Consider the following 18,733-nt stretch of genomic DNA (forward strand, 5'->3'; position numbering starts at 1 on the left):
CTCCCCTGGGGCGGCTCTTGTGCATGTGGGGCTTGGGCCACCTCCCATGCGGGYGCCGCTCGCTGCCTCAGAGCYGCCTGTGGTGCGCGGCTCGCRCTGCCTGCGCGGGCGGCTGGGGCTGCCTCTCCTCCCTGTGCCGCTTGGGTCGTGGTTGTGCCCCTCGAGGCAGGGCCCGCGGTGCGAGCGCCCGCTCCAGAGCCCTGCCCTTCGAGATCATCTCTGCTCTTCTTCCCAAGCTAAGTTGTGGTAATAAAGGGAGGCAAAACTTGGGGGATACAATCAAGAGAGGRTGTCACAGGGGCAATGCTGCCAAATACTGCAGAACAGGCACTCAYTGTCAAGACCCACCTATTCACTAATCAGGTGTTGACCTTTCTTTTTGATCTGAGACTACCATAGTTTGTCATTCAAACATCTGCAAAATGGAGACATTCCTTCAGAGTACATATAAAGCYTGACTAATGTCTCCACAATGCCCTTCGTGCTCTTGGGCACTATTAACCCATATACCTAGGAATACACAGAGCTTATTTAACCCCACTGTGATCAATGAAAATATATTAAATTTAAATATGTTCCAATTTCTACCAAATCAAAATATTAAAATCACAGGTCAGGGGAGGGTCATTAACCTGGACACTGCTTCTATTGAGTCTACAGTCATTACTGCTCTGCTTCCTGATGCCTACACATCCATACTTGCATCTGCTGTCTCATATGACATCATGAAACTACTACACAAATGAGGTCCCCAGTTAGTATAGCAGAACAGGACCAGCACAAACTATTATTTGCTTTATGCAGGGCTGAGTGTTATGCTACAGTAGGAAAGGACCCACGGAGTCATTTTTCAGGTATCAGAAGGAAGGAGAAAGCTGTTCTGCTTTCACACATTCCAAAGTAAGACAGTCTCAAAGGTACACTATAGGGGGAGAATATTCCAAAATCGGGAGCTATGTCTCTTACCAAATATACCCGTTGCTTCATAATCCGAATAAGATGTTTCTGGGATGACAGCAGAAGTGCTTATGTGCTGATTCTGCTCGTCAATCTTCATTAGATTGTGGGATCCGATTTGAATTCCAGTACAGCTAGTTATGTTGTATTTGACAGAATCGTCTGTATAAGGGAAATCAACACAAATTTATCAACAACTGCATATGGTTCCAAATATCAAGTGACATGTGACGGATAAGGAGGAAGGCTCTATTAATCACAGACTACAGAGAATCACTATTGATTGCTCCTAAGTTATCCATATTTCATGTTCTACTATGGTGTCTTGTTGGCATCACTTTCACAATATAGCTCATTCCTGCATATAAAAATCTAGTGCTCAGTTTTATCTATTTGCACAGGAAATCAAGTCTTCGTTTCAACAACCTTTTTGAAGATTTTTATATCCACTCTGCTGTTTTGGATGTAACACCAAGACCAGCACATTTTCTAGGATACCTAATGGAATACAGTTGCACATTTACTTGCAGACCGTAACCTCAGAGCAACAAAGTCAAGGTGTACCTGCAAGAATGGGTGAACAAATGCCCAGCTGAATTGTGTGCACCTCTAAGAGCTTGCATCTGTAGCCCACTTGCCTAGTCTGGTATCTTTTGCTTGCAGTTGTCCAAATAGCACACACACTGAATGAAATGAAAGGACTAGAACTTGTCCTGTTAGGTGACATCACTTTTTTATACTTTTGATAGTTTGCCAAAGTCTGCCTGCATAATTTTTTTTTAWATGTTCCAATGCTAGTCTAAATGGCAAGTAACACAACATATACCTAAAACTGAAGTACAGACGCCAGCACAATGCCTTCTTATTTATTTAATTATTTTTTACAGCTACCTTATGTCAGAGAGCATAAAGTTCTTGATCCATCAAATATATATTCACCTCTGAATGTGAATCTATGCCTTGCTAGAGAATGAAATTAATTCTAGAAACTGRTAGTGCTAAGTTCTGCTGTGGTTAGAGATAGTAAGCAGTCACATAAAGGCGCTGGACATAATCGCGTTCCTGCTCAAGAAGCAATGCATGCCCTGTTGGCTACCGGGACAGATAAAGCTATAGCACTTGCCTGTGTTTATTCTGGTTAACTGAGGTGGGTTAGGATAATAGGCAAAATTCCCCCTCGTGAAAGAATTGGAATCCTTGTTACCTAAACAAAGAGAAAAAACAGAAGCGCTGACTGAAATACTGAGGAGAATCAGAGAATAATATATAAAAAAAGCAAACATACTTAATAGTATGGGTATAGACCTTCTGCTATTATATGCAAAAAGACAGCAAAGGAAGCCTCTTAATGAGCAGGACTTCATCCCCTTGAATAACTTCAGCTAATGCGACTCCCATCGCCCTGGTTGCTCAGTGACTGCACGGCAGCGCCGAGCGGCCCCGTCGGGAGGTGGGTGCTGCACACGGGGGCCCCAACACCCGCCCAGGAGAGGGCTGCACAGGGCCAGAGCGCGGCCAAGGACGGCGCTGCCCGTGTCAGGGATCCACACTGGCACGTTCCAAAGCYGGAAAGCTCCCCAAAGGGCTGCTCCTGCTTCCAGCTGACAGTGAYTGCAGTTCATGCTAGCACAACAGACGTGACTTGCTGTAGTAAAGAAACGGGACACCCCTGCACCTTCTGCTGGGGACAGTTATATCTGGCAGAGATGTGACCTTCTCCTTGGGGTAGCAATTTCTTAATATGCTCCCAGATGAGCTATGGCAATTCACACTGGAGCACTACGAGTGACTAGGCTACTGTGCCCAGAAAGTCAAGGGGGAGAGCTACCATACACGTCTTCTAAAATTCAGGCTGACATCTCCTATACTGTTGCATGCTCTCTCCCTATAATAACTTCCTTCTCTTTTTCTTTTTTTTTTTTTAATCAAAGGATTTTATTTTATTAGTGATGTTCTAATCCTTTCCTCCTGACATGACAGCTCTCAGATTCATGTCGGCAAGCAAACTCAAGTAAGCAACTAATGACAGCCCCTGCATACATAATTGAACAGAATGGCATCTTTGTGCCATTATACTTGATAATGAGCCAGGCATTCCTTGATCTCCTTGTGAGAAGCTCTGGAAAGGAATGCCACATTAAAAATAGCCAGTACCTTAGTAGAAGCAGACTAAAATATCTCCTACTACACCCAGTTCCTAAAAGGTACATGATTAATGCCTCTGGTTACTGACCACTTATTTCTACTTTTTGCTAAACTCAGTACTCTATTCTTGCTGTGCTTCCATACCTTCTTATTCTATAGTTCACTAGCAAATCCTGAGTGAAGCTCCCCATATAGCACTGGAGAGAGCTCTCTGGAGAAACCAGTGCATGAGTGCACCTTGGTTTCTGCACATGCATGGTATCAATGTCACATTCTGTGGTACGTCTTTACTTGCTGAGCATGGCTGGGAACAGCTCTTGCTTCTGGTGCTCTCACCACGGCTGCTGCCGCTGTTGGTTGCTGCTGTTGAGCTGGTAGCTAAGGAGTCGAGCACTGGCTCTGAAGCCCCTCTATTACTCTAGCACTTTAGAAATTATTTGGTTGAAGTCAATGGCCCAAGATCAGTAAAAACAGGTTTAAGGAAATCAAAACCAGAGCATTTGAGTGACCCAAAATGACATTAAGTACAAAAAGAGATCTTGGCAAAGTAAATAAGATCTTGCTGAATCCCAGATCAGTGTTAGTAGTTTCGGGTTTCATTTTTAAGAAAACAAGTGGGCTTTCAGACACAGAGGAGGAGAAAGAGCCTTACCTGTATCTGCGTCTGCATTCTTTGGATGCCAGTTTGCAGAGCTGTGCGACTTCGAGTTTGGGAAGGTTTCAGGCACAGGAGGTTTAGTCAGACTAAATGGGGTGACTGCACATGATCCATACAGATCCTCTGTGTTTCCTGCTAGGAAACTGTTAGGGTTTGGCCCATAAAAAACACCTAAATTTCCCCATATTGGTGGTGATATAGCTGGCTGTGCCTGAAAATAAGGATTAGTGTTTGAGCCTGTGCTTTCAGCTCTTCGATAGAGTTCACTCCTTTGCAGAGCAGAAGATGGCTTTGCAAATGGATCATAGGAAACTCTTCGTCTCCTTTCCTCCTCTCTCATTTCAGGGGTGTATACCAAAGGCGAAGGGTCTGATTTATCCATCCGGCTGCCGAAGACATGGTAGTTGTATTCTTGCTGCAGTTTTCTTTCCAGGTTCTCAGCAGGCGTAAAYGAGGTCTCACAGCTCTCCACAGGCTCGTTCTCAGGACAGGCAGCAAAAAGGGATTCGTCCACCTGGCTGGTCAGGGGACCCTGAGAGCTGTGTAGAGAATGAGGCTGATCTGAAAGGGAGGAAAATTAAATATATGAAATGTATCCTAATGGAAATACATAACTTGTTGCAATGACACTGGAACCAACTAAGCTATTGTTCATATTATGGTAATTTATGAAATGTGAATAAGCTGCATCATAATCAATGTTTTACTTTATAATGACTTTTTACGAAAGGATTTCAGATCGTTATTTACAAAGCACAGGCTTGTTCAAGCTGCCACTGGCAAAATCTCCTTCACTTTAGTGGCGTCAGAGTCACTGCATAGTCCAGCTATATCGACGTCGAGTTCTCAGCCTTCTCTCAAAGGTTTCTGGAGGCACGTGCTCGGTCTGATTTRCTAGTAAGYCTTTATTGGCATTAACATAAGTTTRGTTAAGTTTAGTACAAAATTGGAGTGTTAACACAATGGTGGATAGGACCCACTGGAACATGGGGTTATTCCATACAGCATAAGGAAAAAATGTCATTAAGGTCATGTTTTCAAATAATTTTGCAAAATATCACTCTGGGTAGTTCAGGAGGCTTGACTGATCCATTTTATTTTGTCTAGTTTGTTCTCCAGAGTCTCAAAGAGTGTGTTTTCACAAGTAACATCTACCAGATAAAAAGGAGCTTATCTTTCAAACCTAAACCTAAATCTTTCAAACTAACTCTCAGTATCAAAGAAAGCTTTACCTGAGTCCTGAATGGGACTGTTTTGCATTCTGACCTAGATCACATTGCAGCATTTCCAGAATAAAAAAAAAGAACACAAAAATCTGCTTGTTACTACCTGTTATCTTTTTTTTTTCTTTTTTTAAGTGCAGGACTGAAGAGGCTTTCTTAAAGAGCTCTGATAGCTTCAAAGTTGTCTAGAAAATCCTGTGCATTGCTGGAAGCAAGTGATACTCACAAATCACTGTAAAAGTGCCATAAATTTTATGTTTTCTGATTAGCTCTGATAATGCCAGTGAACTGTTTATCTTCAAATTACATAAATTCTGTCCAGACTAGGCAGGACGCAAACTGTTTCCTTCTGATGGTAGCGTAGTAGGACACATGCACAATGTGCATTTTYGCACTCGCTCTATTTCTACTGCTAACAGTGCTGGGTGGGGAGTGGGAGGAATAAGCTAATACAGACACAACCTCACCAAAACTGGAGGGTAGGAGCAATCTTGCAGTACCACAACGGCAGCCATTCTCGCCAGTAAGCTTGAGCTAGATCAGCAGCTCCTCCGGGACACCCGTCACTGCCAGTAGCTGAGTAATGCCCATTGACGGGAGAAATAAAACGGCTTTGACTGACAGGCTGACAAGACACTGTCTTTCTGCAGCACAGATTCACAACAGAACCTTTCATATTTGAGGCAGAAGAGCACCTGTAACTGCTGCAGTCACACTTGACTAGTTCTGCAAAGGAAATGCAGCTGTACTCATTTAAAAAGGTAGTGGTGGGGCCGCCCTACTAATCCATGAGTACTCCTGAAGAGTTATGGAAAGCTTTAGAGAAGATTTAATGGTTGCATGTTACACTTGAACATCATTCTTTTAAAATTCTCCTAAAATTYCATCTTTAAAAGGGGCTGAGCAAACTAGCAGCATTTTACTTCCACTGAAGTTTCTAAAGCTGCTTGCAAGTCTGTGCTGTGAATAAGATTCCATACCCTTTGTCTCTAGGAAACTTTGGTGAAAGATTTCTTGATATATTACCACAAAACTTTAACTAATCATGACATACTAATGAGGCAGCTCTATAAACTGTGAGACATGCAACTTGAGCAAGTCTTAATAGAAAGTATGACAAAAGAAGAGAAGACTCATCTATTAGTATTGCTTAGACAGATTTGATTAACAGCAGGCTCATAAAAAGCAGTACTTTCTAATCCTAAGTCCTAGCTGCATTCAGAACATTTGTATAAAGGCTCGAGTGGGAAGAAGTAAAGTCTTCAGGGAACTGAAGTTTGCAGAAAACTCAAAAGTCTGTTGGTATGGCTAAAGAAGAGGGGAGAAAGATCAAGTATGAGAAGTAATTATCAAAGTGACTGTTAAAGAAATCAAATGTAAAAGGGAACTTTCTGCATGGGAGATGAAAGCAGAAGAATATAAAATAAAAGAGCTTCAAGTTGTAGATGATGGAAACTTTGAAACAATGAATACAATTTTTAGGAGTCTAGGAACAAACTCAGTCTTTAAAGTGAATACAATTCTCTAAAGTCCAAAATAACCACATCTGTTCAAAACACTTACTGGTGAAATTCCTCATAAATTCTGTACGTTCATGACTTTATCTTAAGCATAGCATATGGCATAATGATGTGCTAGCTAGCGACTTGCAACACTCACCTACTTGACCATTACTGCTACCTTCTGCTACAGCATCTACTTGAAGGGATTGCATCCTGGTGAGCAGTTCATTTGGCTCAGGCCACATTTTCTGCACATAAGAAAGAAGAAATGATTTTTGTTACAGATGAAGGTTAAACCAAAGAGAGTATCTTTGTGGTAAGAAGAAGCACGTCTTACAGGGACGTGACCAGAAGGAACAACTTCATTCTTTTTCAGAGACCACAGCCTGGCAGGAAAGTCTCACTGCTTTGGTGAAGATGCAAAGGAGAAAAACCAACAAGCCAACAAAAACAACAACAAAAAACCTCTTTCACTGAAGAGGGGAAAGGCTCCAGTACAACTGCAGTGTGTGATCCTGTGAGCCGGCCAAACGATACCCTTGCTCACATGGGCATGTTTTGCTCCAAACGTACAGTTTTTGTATGGAAAGCATTAGTCTGTCTTGCACTTAACAGTCAGACTCCTCTTCAAGCAATCGCCGTGAGAGAAGGCTCAGGATTTATCCTGTTCATCTCTTCCCACAAATTCACTCTCTTTCCACAGGAAAAGATGATGTTCTAAAGCTCACTACAACCTTAGGTCCTTAGATTTTATTTGAGTAACTGAACAGTGGCACATTTCACAAGTGTTGGGAAGGCTGTRGCCTCTGCCTCCATGATTACAAGCAAAAAGAATACCCCCAAAACCCAAACCCTGTAGTCCCTTAACCCATGAGCCTAACAGAGGCGAGCTCGTAGCTCAGCACATCGCCCTGTCTGGATGCTGTGCTCTCATTCCGTGCCCCTCACTGTGTGCCCTGCTGCAAAGAGCAGCTCTCCTGGTTGAGATCTGAAGCCCATTTTCAAAGCAGCCAGCTGGTGCCTATGACTGGCCAAGAACTAAGGCATCCAGGGCAACTGGCCCCAATCCTGACTTGAGGCTGCCGTCACAAAATGACATTCATATTTCACATCATGTTTGGCTAAGTCCAGTACATCTATTATTTGTTTCATCAAACAACGCTTTGCAAACACTGCATGTTTTCCAAACCAGAAACTTGCATGGCCACAGTTACAGATCTAGTGACAGAAGGAAGCACTTTAATGAAAACTGTAAAAGAATTATTTCACAGAGAAAGTGTGGCCTTCTTTTTCTTAATTACAATAACTGAGTGTCTACACTTTACAGCCTCACACTGCTGCACAGATTGGGCTCCTAATTTCGGGCATTCTCACTGCTTGCTGTTGGTACTGTTTAAATAAATTGGTAATTTTCTCATACTTACAATCTGTGAAAAAAAAGGATTCCATAATGAGCCAAAAACATTAATCAAGAAGTATTTTTAATCATTATTTTCTGTCATAAAATTAATCTATTTACCATAACTTGTAAATCTGTATGTAGAAAAAGCAGAGGGGCTAACTTAGACACTAAGAAAAAATGCTAGTCTTCAAATTTCTCGAATTTGTATTACTGTTGTGTAGCTTCATGGTCTCCACCTGCTGGTACTCACTAAGATGCTGTCCAACACAGGACAAACTTTCACGTATTAAATAAATCAACATGTATTTATGGGATATTTCACACTTAGTCTAAATCAGATCCTGCCACTTCTGAATCTCTGAGAAAAAATACTTCATTCCATGAGTGAGACTTATTGGAGGGGCTTTTTCAGGGTCTTGCACTATCAGAGAATCACGGGGTCACACGGACTGGAGGGACCTCAGCAGGTCTCTGGTCCAACCTGCTGCGCAGAGCTCTGGGATCAGACCAGGTCGCTCAGAGCTTTGTCGCAGAGGCAGGTCCCAAAAACCAGCAAGGACAGAGACTGTGCAGCCTCCCTGGGCAACTCGCTCCATGCTTGACTGTCCTCAAGGGGGAAAGAGATTCTCCCCGTATTTCCAGGCTGTATCTCCTATTTCAACACATGCCCTGTGTCTCATGCTGGCTGCTCTCAGACTCCTTGCAGGCGCTCAGGGGCTGCTGTTAGGTCCCCTGCAGCCACGTGCTCCAGCCCCCACATGGCTCCAGCCATGTGCTCCAGCTCCAGCGGGTACACCACGTACCTGCCGCCCGCAGGTCACTGTCACCTCGGGGCCAGGGCAGGTCCCAGCACTGACCCTTGCCTTCCACCAGCCCCCCACTAAGCAGGACCCATTAACCACTGCCTCAGAGCCACATTGGCCAACTAGTTTCTAACCCACTCAGACTGGAACATCCTGACTGGGAGACCATAATATTCTGACGGCCAGCATCAAAGCCTTGCTAAAGTTTAGATAAATCACATCCATGACTCACCCTCATCCACAAATCCAGGTATTTAATCCCAGAAGGCAGTCAGGTTGGTCAGGTATGATTAGTATCAGAGTRGCAGAATCTGGCCCCGTACTGGGGCCAGGGGATAGGAGATGTGGGGAAATTAGCATCTTAAAGAACTTAGGAAACTACTCACTTGTAACTTTTTTAGATCGTCTTCAACATTTTTTTGTAAATTTTGATAGTAAAATGGCTTGTACTCTTCACAAATTTCTGTTAAAAAAAAATGCTGTGTGAAAGTGCTTTTCAATAGAAAATACAAGTAATTATACTGCTTAACAATTTTAATAGAGGAAAATTGACAAAGTCAGGAATGAAGTCAGGAACAGCAATGTGCACACACACATACACACATTAAATATATGCCTTAACTTGTGTTCACAGGGCTGGTTTAGCCCTAATACAGTAATATGAACTTTTGTTACTGCTTTTTCTGCATTTCCTGCAAGGCGGTTCTGCATTTTTTTTCAGAGTAAAAGTGCTCAGTTTATGCTCTGTGGCTGATTGTCCTTTCATTGACTTGACTCCCCGAAAGAATTGGGTACCTCTGTTTTAAAAACTGGACATATTCAATTGTACTTAGCTGTTTGATTAACAACTATCATATCTGCACATGCATATCTGCATAGTTGAATTATTATGGAAAGAATTTATAAAAATGGTAGACAGCAGCATTTTGCAGATGGAAGAATCAGCTACTGAAAGCTACTGTGAACGATAAACAATACATTAGCAGTATACTATGTAGATGAAATACAAAAGTAATAAATAGTAAAAATAGTATTTTTTAGTAAATAGTAAATAAGTAATAGTAAAATAGTAAAATAGTAAAATAGTAAAATAGTAAAATAGTAAATAGTAAAAATAAATAAATAGTAAAAAGTAAAATTTCTCCTGGTACAATTTCCTATCAACACTGCAGTCTACGTCCACCGAATATTAAATTCTTGAGCCCCTATCTAAATTGAAAACTCCATTTCCTGTCACATGTAGTTCTTCTTTTTTGTCACAACATGCTGAGGCTGAGGCAAACGTATATTCGCAGAGAGAAAAGGCAGCAAAAAGAGATCAAGATTATTGGCTTGTTTTGCTAAATGTGCTTTGTCTCTTTTCCAGACAATTCAATCCAGTTTTACGCCTTTTATTGACTTCAGTTGCTTTGCCATCTGACTACATAACTGGCTAGTTTACAGCTATTTCATCACTCACAAAAGGTGAAACTGGGACAGCTTCTAAAGCAAGTTCCACAGGACATTCTCTCAGCAGGTCCAGYGTCTCAGCTCTATCTAGTCAACACAATTTCTCCTATCTTTAAGTGTTCAACCAAATACAATTCTTTTGATCACAGAAGTGGCAGTAGACCACACAGGCTATGTAAACAGATGGGTTGCTATTACTCACTACCAATGGACACGTAACAGAAAGGAAGTCTCACCTGCAAAGGTTGGCCGTTTCTCTGGCTCTTGCGCCCAGCACTGCTTCATTAAGTCAATAATTTCCTCCGGACATTTCTCAATAATCTCTTTAATGTCTGGTCTGTTCCCATGAATGATGCCAAAGCAAATCTGAGCTTCATTTATACCGTCTGMAAAACAAAATTTCGTATCAGGCCCTGCTCATAGGCTTTGATATCCCAAAGAGTTGCCTCTTTCAAAGTAAAGGATAGAGTGAGTTAGTTTCCCAGGTCTTTGTGGATATGGTGAATGAAGATTTCAAGGAAGGATGCTGGAGTTGCATATATAAATATCTCACACCTAAACATTCACTCAGTGTAAGGGTAATTCAGAGTACAGGTGACAGATCTGCACCTCTAGAACATGGATCTCTGCACTTGCTAAGAACCCAGGGATGGCCACATGGACAACTACTAGCCTTCCAGCTAATAAAAAGCTTTCAAAATGGTAAGCATAAACTCCTTCTCTGGAATTCCAAGCTCTGCTTCTGTTGCTCTATGTGACTGCACTAGCCTATTTTGAGAAATTAGCATCACACAGAAGAAGCAAGAGCTCAATATGTGCATGTTCCTGGCAAAACCAAGAAGAAATGTGGCGAGCCCATATCAGGACACAGCACCCATGAGGGCTGCCATCCCGGCATGCCCAAGTTGTGTGTAACCTTTGCCATGGASTGGAGGTTTCCAACTACCCTACGTGGATGTGCATAGATCGTGTGTTCAAGCTTGGGCTCGTGCCTGCATTTCAAGTGCAAAGCAGATGTCCTTGTCTACACTCAAAAGTCAGGAATGATGAAAGGACGCCTCTTACTGGCCATCTGCTGCTGAGCAGGAGCTTTTCTTTGGCMCAGGCAAGTTTATTGCTATTTATTTCACAACTTCATATTACGAACGGTAAGCATTTAATGTTAATTTTGGCTTTTTGCAGCCGACTTACGTTCATACGGCTCTTTGTCAGCAAAAATTGCCCAAATCACTATGCCAAAGCTGTAAACGTCCGACTTCTCCACAGGTTTGACGTTAATAGACCTCAGGTGCTCTGGGGCCATATAGAAGAGAGTGCCCGCGTTGCCCTGCGGAGCGCTCTTGATTTGCTTCTGGCGGATGGTCTCCTCTTTGGTCAGCCGGCTCCAGTTCTTAAAGGAGGCAACACCGAGATCCGCAATCTGAAAAAAGACACATCCTATTCACTCCTGCTTTATCTCATAGGAGAYAGGACACGTATCTCCTGTTTATCTCATAGGAGATAAACAAGCATTTCATACATTCATAATGAGTAGATGATAACATCTACTACTATTGATCTAGAAATGCTACTAGAACAACAATGCAACTACAAGAAAGGAAATTATGCCATCTGCCTTTTATTTTTTGCTTAAGTGGCACAGCACTGCCAAACAAGAGCCATCGGTCTGAACCTTCATTAGAAACTTAACCCCACTGGRAGCAACATCACAATGCAAACAAACGCAAAGTTTTGCTCATCTTGGCAATMACGTTCAAGACTTGCTTGAACTGCMACCTGGTGAATTCTGGTGAATTCAAATTCAGAGGGAATCGGCAAGATGCCAGTGCCTTTGCTCCACTCTCTTTCCATTTTTACTCCTTTTTAACCAGACTTCCTTAGACRTTCCTACAGAAGGGAGGCAGAAGATGCTCCAAGTTTGCCCGATGTCAAACCAAAGAGGCATGGAAAAGCATGCAAGTTAATGGAATAACTTAGGAGGAGGAGAGAGTTAAAGCGGGGGTATCTGGATATCATGAGCTTAACTTCACTGAATCCTTACGAGTGCAGCAACTAATGCCTCATACTGGAGGAGGTTAATCCTTCCTGCCTTCCCCAGGGCTTCCTGCCACGCGCTCCACTGCTCCTGCAGCTTCAGCACCGACACTTCCCGGGCAAGGAGAGGAGGGCACGAGGAGCTGGCCGAGCCCAGGGCTGCCCCCCGAGCTGCCCCAGGCTGTCGCCTTGGCCTCCGACCCGCTGCGAGGAGGCGGTGATGTCGGATCACAGCAGTGCCAGCACTAGGGAGCAGGGAGGCAGCAGGACAGGCAAATGAGAAAGGGGCCTGCCTCTCTCAGATGCTTTTAAATGGAATTAGTTACATAACACAATCTTAACTCAGATACAAGTGCAGTGACACCCTGCCTTACTTCTTCACCATTTTTCTCGCWCATCTCTCTTGCTGCCTTTAGCTACCCTATTGTTTCTTTAGTTTCTGAAGCTTTGGGCCAACCTCTTTCTTAGAGGTGATGTGCTCAGGAGAAGAGGAAAACTTAAGTTACAACCTGCTGAGGAAGCAGCTGTCCCAGTTCATGTGTGCAAGTGAGAGGATGCCTGATAAGACACAGAAGGACTCAATAGAAACCTCTGACAAYCTGCAGTTTCCTAGAAAAACTGGCTCTTTTAATAAATGTTAACCATATTGGACACATTTAAGTAGGCAGATGATCCAATAAATATCTTAARTGACACTTATCAAACTGCTCAAGGAAGTATAATTTGTTTCTGAATGTGATCCTGGAYTCCAGGATTCCATGTCAGTTGGCCAAACAGCATAATGACAGGACAGTTTGATTTTGTGCRTGTAAGCAAGCTGAAAACTAAGAAAAAGTCCATAAAAGTGCATAAAGAGCTTTTAAAGTGCGTAARGAGCTCATTTCCCCCCCCCAAAAATGTAATACAGCTTCTCTTTCTTATCTACAAGATGCTCATACATCACTATCATCTGCTAACATCTTGACTTTGTCATGTCAATTGTCACTATTTTATCCACAAGAAATAACAAATTGTGGGAATTCATTCAGTAGGTTCATACTATAAGGGAGTGTTTATTTCTGCAACTCACCTTGACCAGAGAGAGGGCATTTGCTGAGGACTGCTGCAGATTTTACTCAGGCTTACTCTGCAGTAGGGTCTACATGTACGAGTCTCGATCCAAAGCCTGCTCAAGTTAAGAGAAGGGCTTTGGGACAGGTTTAGGAGTCATTCTTTGAAGGAATCTCCTGCTGCTTTTTTTGTAGCTGGTGGCTCTCATTTAATAATGAGGACTAAGGGAAAAAGAGGGAGACAAAAGAAGAAAAGATAATAGGCAAAAGAAAGAAAGAAAATGAAGAGGTACAAGCAGGAGGAGAAATTACTGCAATGGAGGACAAAAGATATGATCACTAAGACGTCTTATTTTGGTTCAAACAGTGTGCATTAAGGTTTGATGTTTTCTTTTTTTTAGTTTTTTTTTTATTTGTAGTTCATTAATTCTCAACAGCTTTATTCATTCTTTTCTAGTATCCCTAAGTGATTTTTGTTTTCACAGATGGCAGAAGAAAGGAAGCCAGAGAAGACTGTGCAAAGGGAAGGCTCAGAGGCTGTGTAGGATGCCAGCTCCAATGCCTGCTGCTAACACTGCCTTAYCTGTAGCTTGCTGGACTACAGGAGTTCATCTGTGAATCAGCAATAACAACCACTGTGGCTGAACTGGGCTCTTTAACCCCAACACGATTCATTTTACAACCTAAAAAGTACCTTTATGTGGAAGTCTGTGTCCACAAGGATGTTTTCTGGTTTTAGGTCTTTATGTACCAAGCCTTGCTCGTGCAGGTAAAGCATTCCTTCTGTGATCTCCAGCACAAAGCGCCCTTTCACTGACACAGGCATGGAGAGCTAGAATAAAGAAAAAAACAATACTGCCCATTAAAAAATGTGCTGCTATAACTACTACAACTATTAAAGAATCGTCAAAGACAACTTTCTTTCTTTTCTCTCTCAGGCTCTCTGAGAGAGTCTTTCTCAGTCTCACTCAAGCCAGATTAATAAAAATGAACAAGGGTCCTTCTAGGACCCACATCAACATAAATCCAGAGCCACCCCACATTTCTTACATCACAAATTCCCCAAACTCTCCACAAAAACCCTCTAGGACCCCGAACTCCGTATCTCTGGTGAGCTCCACCACGTTGGACCYGCGAGCCACAGGCACCGTCCTCTGCGGTCCCCAGAGAAAGCAGAGCTGCCACGGGCCCCTCAGAAGGGAGAAGGGGCAGAGGTTAGAGCCTCCATCCACCCTYTGGAGGTGGAAGCAACACGTTGTCTCCTTCAAACATCAACCGTACGCAGCGTGAGTATTCGGTAATTAACRATTCCATTTACTGCTCACTTTCTGCAGAGCTTTCATCAAGTTGCCCCGGTTCACATACTCCATTACCAGTGAGTAGTTTCCATCTTCCAAAATTATACCTAGTAGCTTTACCACTCGGTCATGCTGCAGTTTATGCATGATCCTGCCTTCCTCAAGGAGGGACGCATTGTATCTGCAAAACAGAAATTATACCAAATTTAGGTGCCGGGCTAGAAAGAACAGAGGAAGGAAAAAGCTGTTGAGTTATAATGAAAATAACGGTCAAAAATGTCAACACCCTGAGAGCCACTGCAAGGTGATCCAGGCCTTCAGCTGCCTTTGAGCAGGGACAGCTTTGCTTATTCCAGGTTACGTTTCCRTGTGTCTTCCCAGACGTCTCGTGCAGAGGATCCCTGCAGGCTTCTGTGGGGCAGCTGTGCGTTAGGGGCTGCTTTCCAGAGAGCAGCACTGCCATCTGCCTGCTGCATCCGAATCCCCCAGTAAGGCACGGGGAGGGCTGGAAGTGCCGCTGGAAAACAGATCAAAACAAACTCCACTCCTAGACCTGCTGCATCCTGTACAGGCAAGTGCAAAGAAACGTCTCCTTCCTGAAGGGCTCGCATTCATTTTCACTTTCGAAACGGCTTCACCACAGGCAGATCTGCCCAGCGCACGGGGCCCCTGCAGCCTGGGCTCAGGTGAACCGCTCTGAAACAAACTGGAAGCCCAACACATCCCCTGGGCCTCGGCACAACACAGTGGTGGTGCTGGAGCCCCCCAAAGGCCCCGAAACAGGCTCGTGGCCATGCCTTTAAGTGCGTGGTGCCCTGGTTGCTGCTGCTGCTCTAGTCGCAAGGCAAGAGGAAGCAGTAAAATCTCAGCCGTACTGCTCCCTGACGCTTCCCTACGCTGGGACTTAAAGCGGAAAGGGCTTTCTCCTGCTGCAGGAAAGACAGTCGCTGCTTGGTCTGTGCTCGTTCAAGACTTTTGCTTCAAAGCTTTAAGGAACAACAGATCTAAGCACTGGGGGACAGGGGAAAAAATGACAGCAAAGCTAAGCAAAGCAAACCAAAAAAGAGAACAACAACAACAAAATCCAGCAGGCTGGAGGAGAAAACTGTCCATTTTAAGCGCTGTGGTCTATCAGAATCTCTTAATTCACTTTCTTTTGTGCAAATTAAAACTCAATTGCTATCATTTGTATTTCATAATTCAAACTAGAGGAACGTTAGTCCTCCTCTCTCTCTAAAGAATAACTAATGGAAGAGCTCTAGGACTGTTATCGCTGTGAGGCAGCAGACCCAGAACTTGACCTGAATCCACTAAAACCAACAGCTAATTCAATTCTTGGGTTTGGTTCACACTCTAACTCAAGGAGTCTGACACCTCGGAATAACTCASGTTTACCTCCTACTGTACTGCAGCTGCATAACTGCAGTGCAACTTAACATGCAAGTTTAAAAATAACCTGTACCTGCTGAGCTCTGCATTCCCTTAGGCCTTCTGAAGCCCCTCCGTTTTTAACAATCCCCACCAACAGCGCTCACATTACGAAAGAAAACAGAAACTTCACCATAAGAATGAGGTAAAACGCTTCAAAAGTTGTGGGGAAAAACAAGAAAACTTACAGGACAGTTGCTAGTACTGTATTGCATGCATCGTTTTCCCCATCGACAGTATTTCCTTGATCCAGGGATTTTAAACAGCAACACTTTATTATGATTTATCTCCACTGGATTTAAAAAATTATTTAGTCTGCCTGAAGAMTATAAACTTGAACAAGGATTCGTTTTGTAACTTACTCGGTGCGCTGGGGTCCTGTGTACACTGTTTTTAATACTACGTATCCATGTTTCCTGTGAAAGCATAAAGAAATTGTTCCAAACCCTCCGGCATCCAGTTGTTGCTTCTCGATCAAGTCCTGGGTGTTCATGTGGATATCCTCCAGTGCCATGTTTGCCGTCTTCGAGGCTCAGCGATCAAAGCAAAACAAAATAGTCGGTAGATGTCCCGGATCTGTAACGCAGAGGAAAAGAGGGTGTCATTAAGCAGCACCAGAGGCCTTGTGCAGTGCCTGGGCAAGGGGCTGCCTTAGGCCACGGTGGACCCTGCTGTCCCGGGAGGGTGCTGGGAATGTCCTGGCTTTCCTGCGCGCGRTGCCGGCACTGGGATACCCTCCTCCCGGATGCGGGGGTCTCTCATTCAAGTATTAGTTCCAAGTCACATATGCGCACGAATTTTTGCACAATAATGGTAATTCTGCATCTAGCTAGTAGCTACTCAGGCTGCTCAGGCATGTTCTGCTCTAGTGATGCCACAGACTCGCTATGTATTTTGAAAGGTGAACCTCTAAAGTCATGTTAACTGTCACTGAGAGCTTGGGGCTACCTGCCCATCATCACTACACAGTTAGCTGAAAAGCAGCCCTCCCTCCAGCTACAGCAATATGGGACACTCTTCCTACATGAATTACGAATTAATATAATGAATTATCCCACCAATCCACAATTAGCCACCACAACCTCGGTGACTTGGCTTGGAAATTCAGAAGTAGCAGTATATTATCTTTGGAAAACATGAGACGGATGCTGAGATGAACGGGATAACATTCAACAGGGCAGATTTTCTCACAGTGGGAGCAAATCCTCCTTGGGCTCCTSTGTTGTAGCACTAGGATGTGATTTTTCTTTTCTTTAAGCAGGAGGTCTCTGTTTATAAGAACTTTGAACTAAAGGCGTGCTTCAAACCTGAATTTTTCCTAAGTATCGATATCCCAGGAAAGCAATTTGTGGGGAGATTTTTGAAGGAAGACTGCTTATTTTGGTATATTACTTCATTGATATTACCTGGGAAAGTCACGTAACGGAGAAATCAAGGAGGAAAGCTCAAAGGCTCAAGTCCAAGCCAGCTTTACTGCTTTCTMCTAAGATACATGACGGTTCAAATCAATCCTTAATAGCTATCATGCATCATTATATACATGATGTATCCACGATTCTTAATGAGAATAATGAATGAACAGGAATATCGAAGCTCTGTTTAGCTCAATCCCACACCAGCTCAGCCTACRTGGGTATCCTAGAGGGTCCCCCCCTATCCCTGTACACTTGTTTGATCATTAAGCAAATTATTTTTAATATGATGTTCCAGACATCTTTATTAAGGTTGGGTTACTTATAACAAGTGTCAACACRTACAGTAAAAAAATGTCAATGCTGGTGACTAGAAGAGAAGGAGGTTTGCCCAGTAACATGGTTTGGTTTTCTCTAGGGAGTAGTAAGAGTGTAATATGTGGCTTTGTGGTTTTAACATCATGGGTTATGCTCCCTGCTCTGCTACCCAAACGGCCCATAAACCCCTAAGATTATGACCTGATCATTAGGCCGCTTAGGCCGGATCACCCTTCAAAGCCATCTGCTCTGTTTTAGCAATTTGTTACTGATCTGATGCTCTGCAGCATCCACTGTTAAGTGCGACTGATAAGGTTAATATTACTATATACTTTTTTTTGTGCTATGGCCGCCCTGATGATCTAGTTATATAGCAATRCAAAAATTACTGTGATTAATACAAGAGGTGCCGATACAAGACACGAGCAGCAGAAGGCTGGACAAACTCACAGGCCCCTCTTGGCCTCTTCCTGGCCTGGACGAGGGGCAGTAGGAGCGGGGAGTAGGGGGATGAGGGGCAGCAGGAGCGGGAAGACGAGGGGCCGCAGGAGTGGGGAGCAGGAGGGCGAGGGGCAGCAGGAGCAGGGGGATAAGGAGCAGCAGGAGCAGGGAGCAGGGAGATGAGGGGCAGCAGGGAGCAGGGGGATGAGGGGCAGCAGATGCAGGGAGCAGGGGGATGAGGGGCAGCAGGGGGATGAGGGGCAGCAGATGCAGGGAGCAGGGGGATGAGGGGCAGCAGGAGCAGGGGGACGGCGCCTGCAGGCAGCCCTGCTGCAGGTGAACCCCACACAGCCGGAGCAGGGCCGACATTCCTGGGCTCTGATCAGTCCTGGGATGCTACAGGAGAAGTTAAAAAGCTCCCTCCGCGGTGCCCACACGCGGCCCCCGGGGCTGGCTGGCTCCGTKTTTGCGCGTTATTGGCGTTATTTCCCAGCGGGAAGGCGCCACCGGAGCACGCTGCTGCGGGCAAGGCGGCGGCGCGGGGAGGCACCGGGGATCCCCGCGAGCGGCCCCGCGCCGCGGCCGCCGCCTCGCACGCGGCCCCGGGCCCGCCC

At 44.2% G+C, this 18,733-nt stretch overlaps 1 protein-coding gene across 1 annotated transcript in view; it reads right to left on the bottom strand.

Moving 5' to 3' along the window:
* Positions 1-16,519, bottom strand: part of RIPK1 (receptor interacting serine/threonine kinase 1) — a 22,089-nt gene extending 5,570 nt beyond the window's left edge. Inside the window, exons 1-10 of the mRNA XM_026039774.1 lie at positions 16,311-16,519; positions 14,548-14,701; positions 13,917-14,054; positions 11,331-11,559; positions 10,376-10,525; positions 9,077-9,153; positions 6,643-6,733; positions 3,755-4,321; positions 2,081-2,161; positions 967-1,119 (exon numbers count right to left, since the gene is read on the bottom strand). Coding sequence (XP_025895559.1) covers positions 967-1,119; positions 2,081-2,161; positions 3,755-4,321; positions 6,643-6,733; positions 9,077-9,153; positions 10,376-10,525; positions 11,331-11,559; positions 13,917-14,054; positions 14,548-14,701; positions 16,311-16,462 — 1,792 coding nt within the window. The 5' untranslated portion in view covers positions 16,463-16,519. The remainder of the gene's footprint in view (positions 1-966; positions 1,120-2,080; positions 2,162-3,754; positions 4,322-6,642; positions 6,734-9,076; positions 9,154-10,375; positions 10,526-11,330; positions 11,560-13,916; positions 14,055-14,547; positions 14,702-16,310) is intronic.
* Positions 16,520-18,733: the final 2,214 nt, after the last annotated feature.

Source organism: Nothoprocta perdicaria, unplaced genomic scaffold (genome assembly GCF_003342845.1).
Source record: "Nothoprocta perdicaria isolate Ctin4 unplaced genomic scaffold, notPer1 scaffold_24, whole genome shotgun sequence".
NCBI lineage: Eukaryota > Metazoa > Chordata > Aves > Tinamiformes > Tinamidae > Nothoprocta > Nothoprocta perdicaria.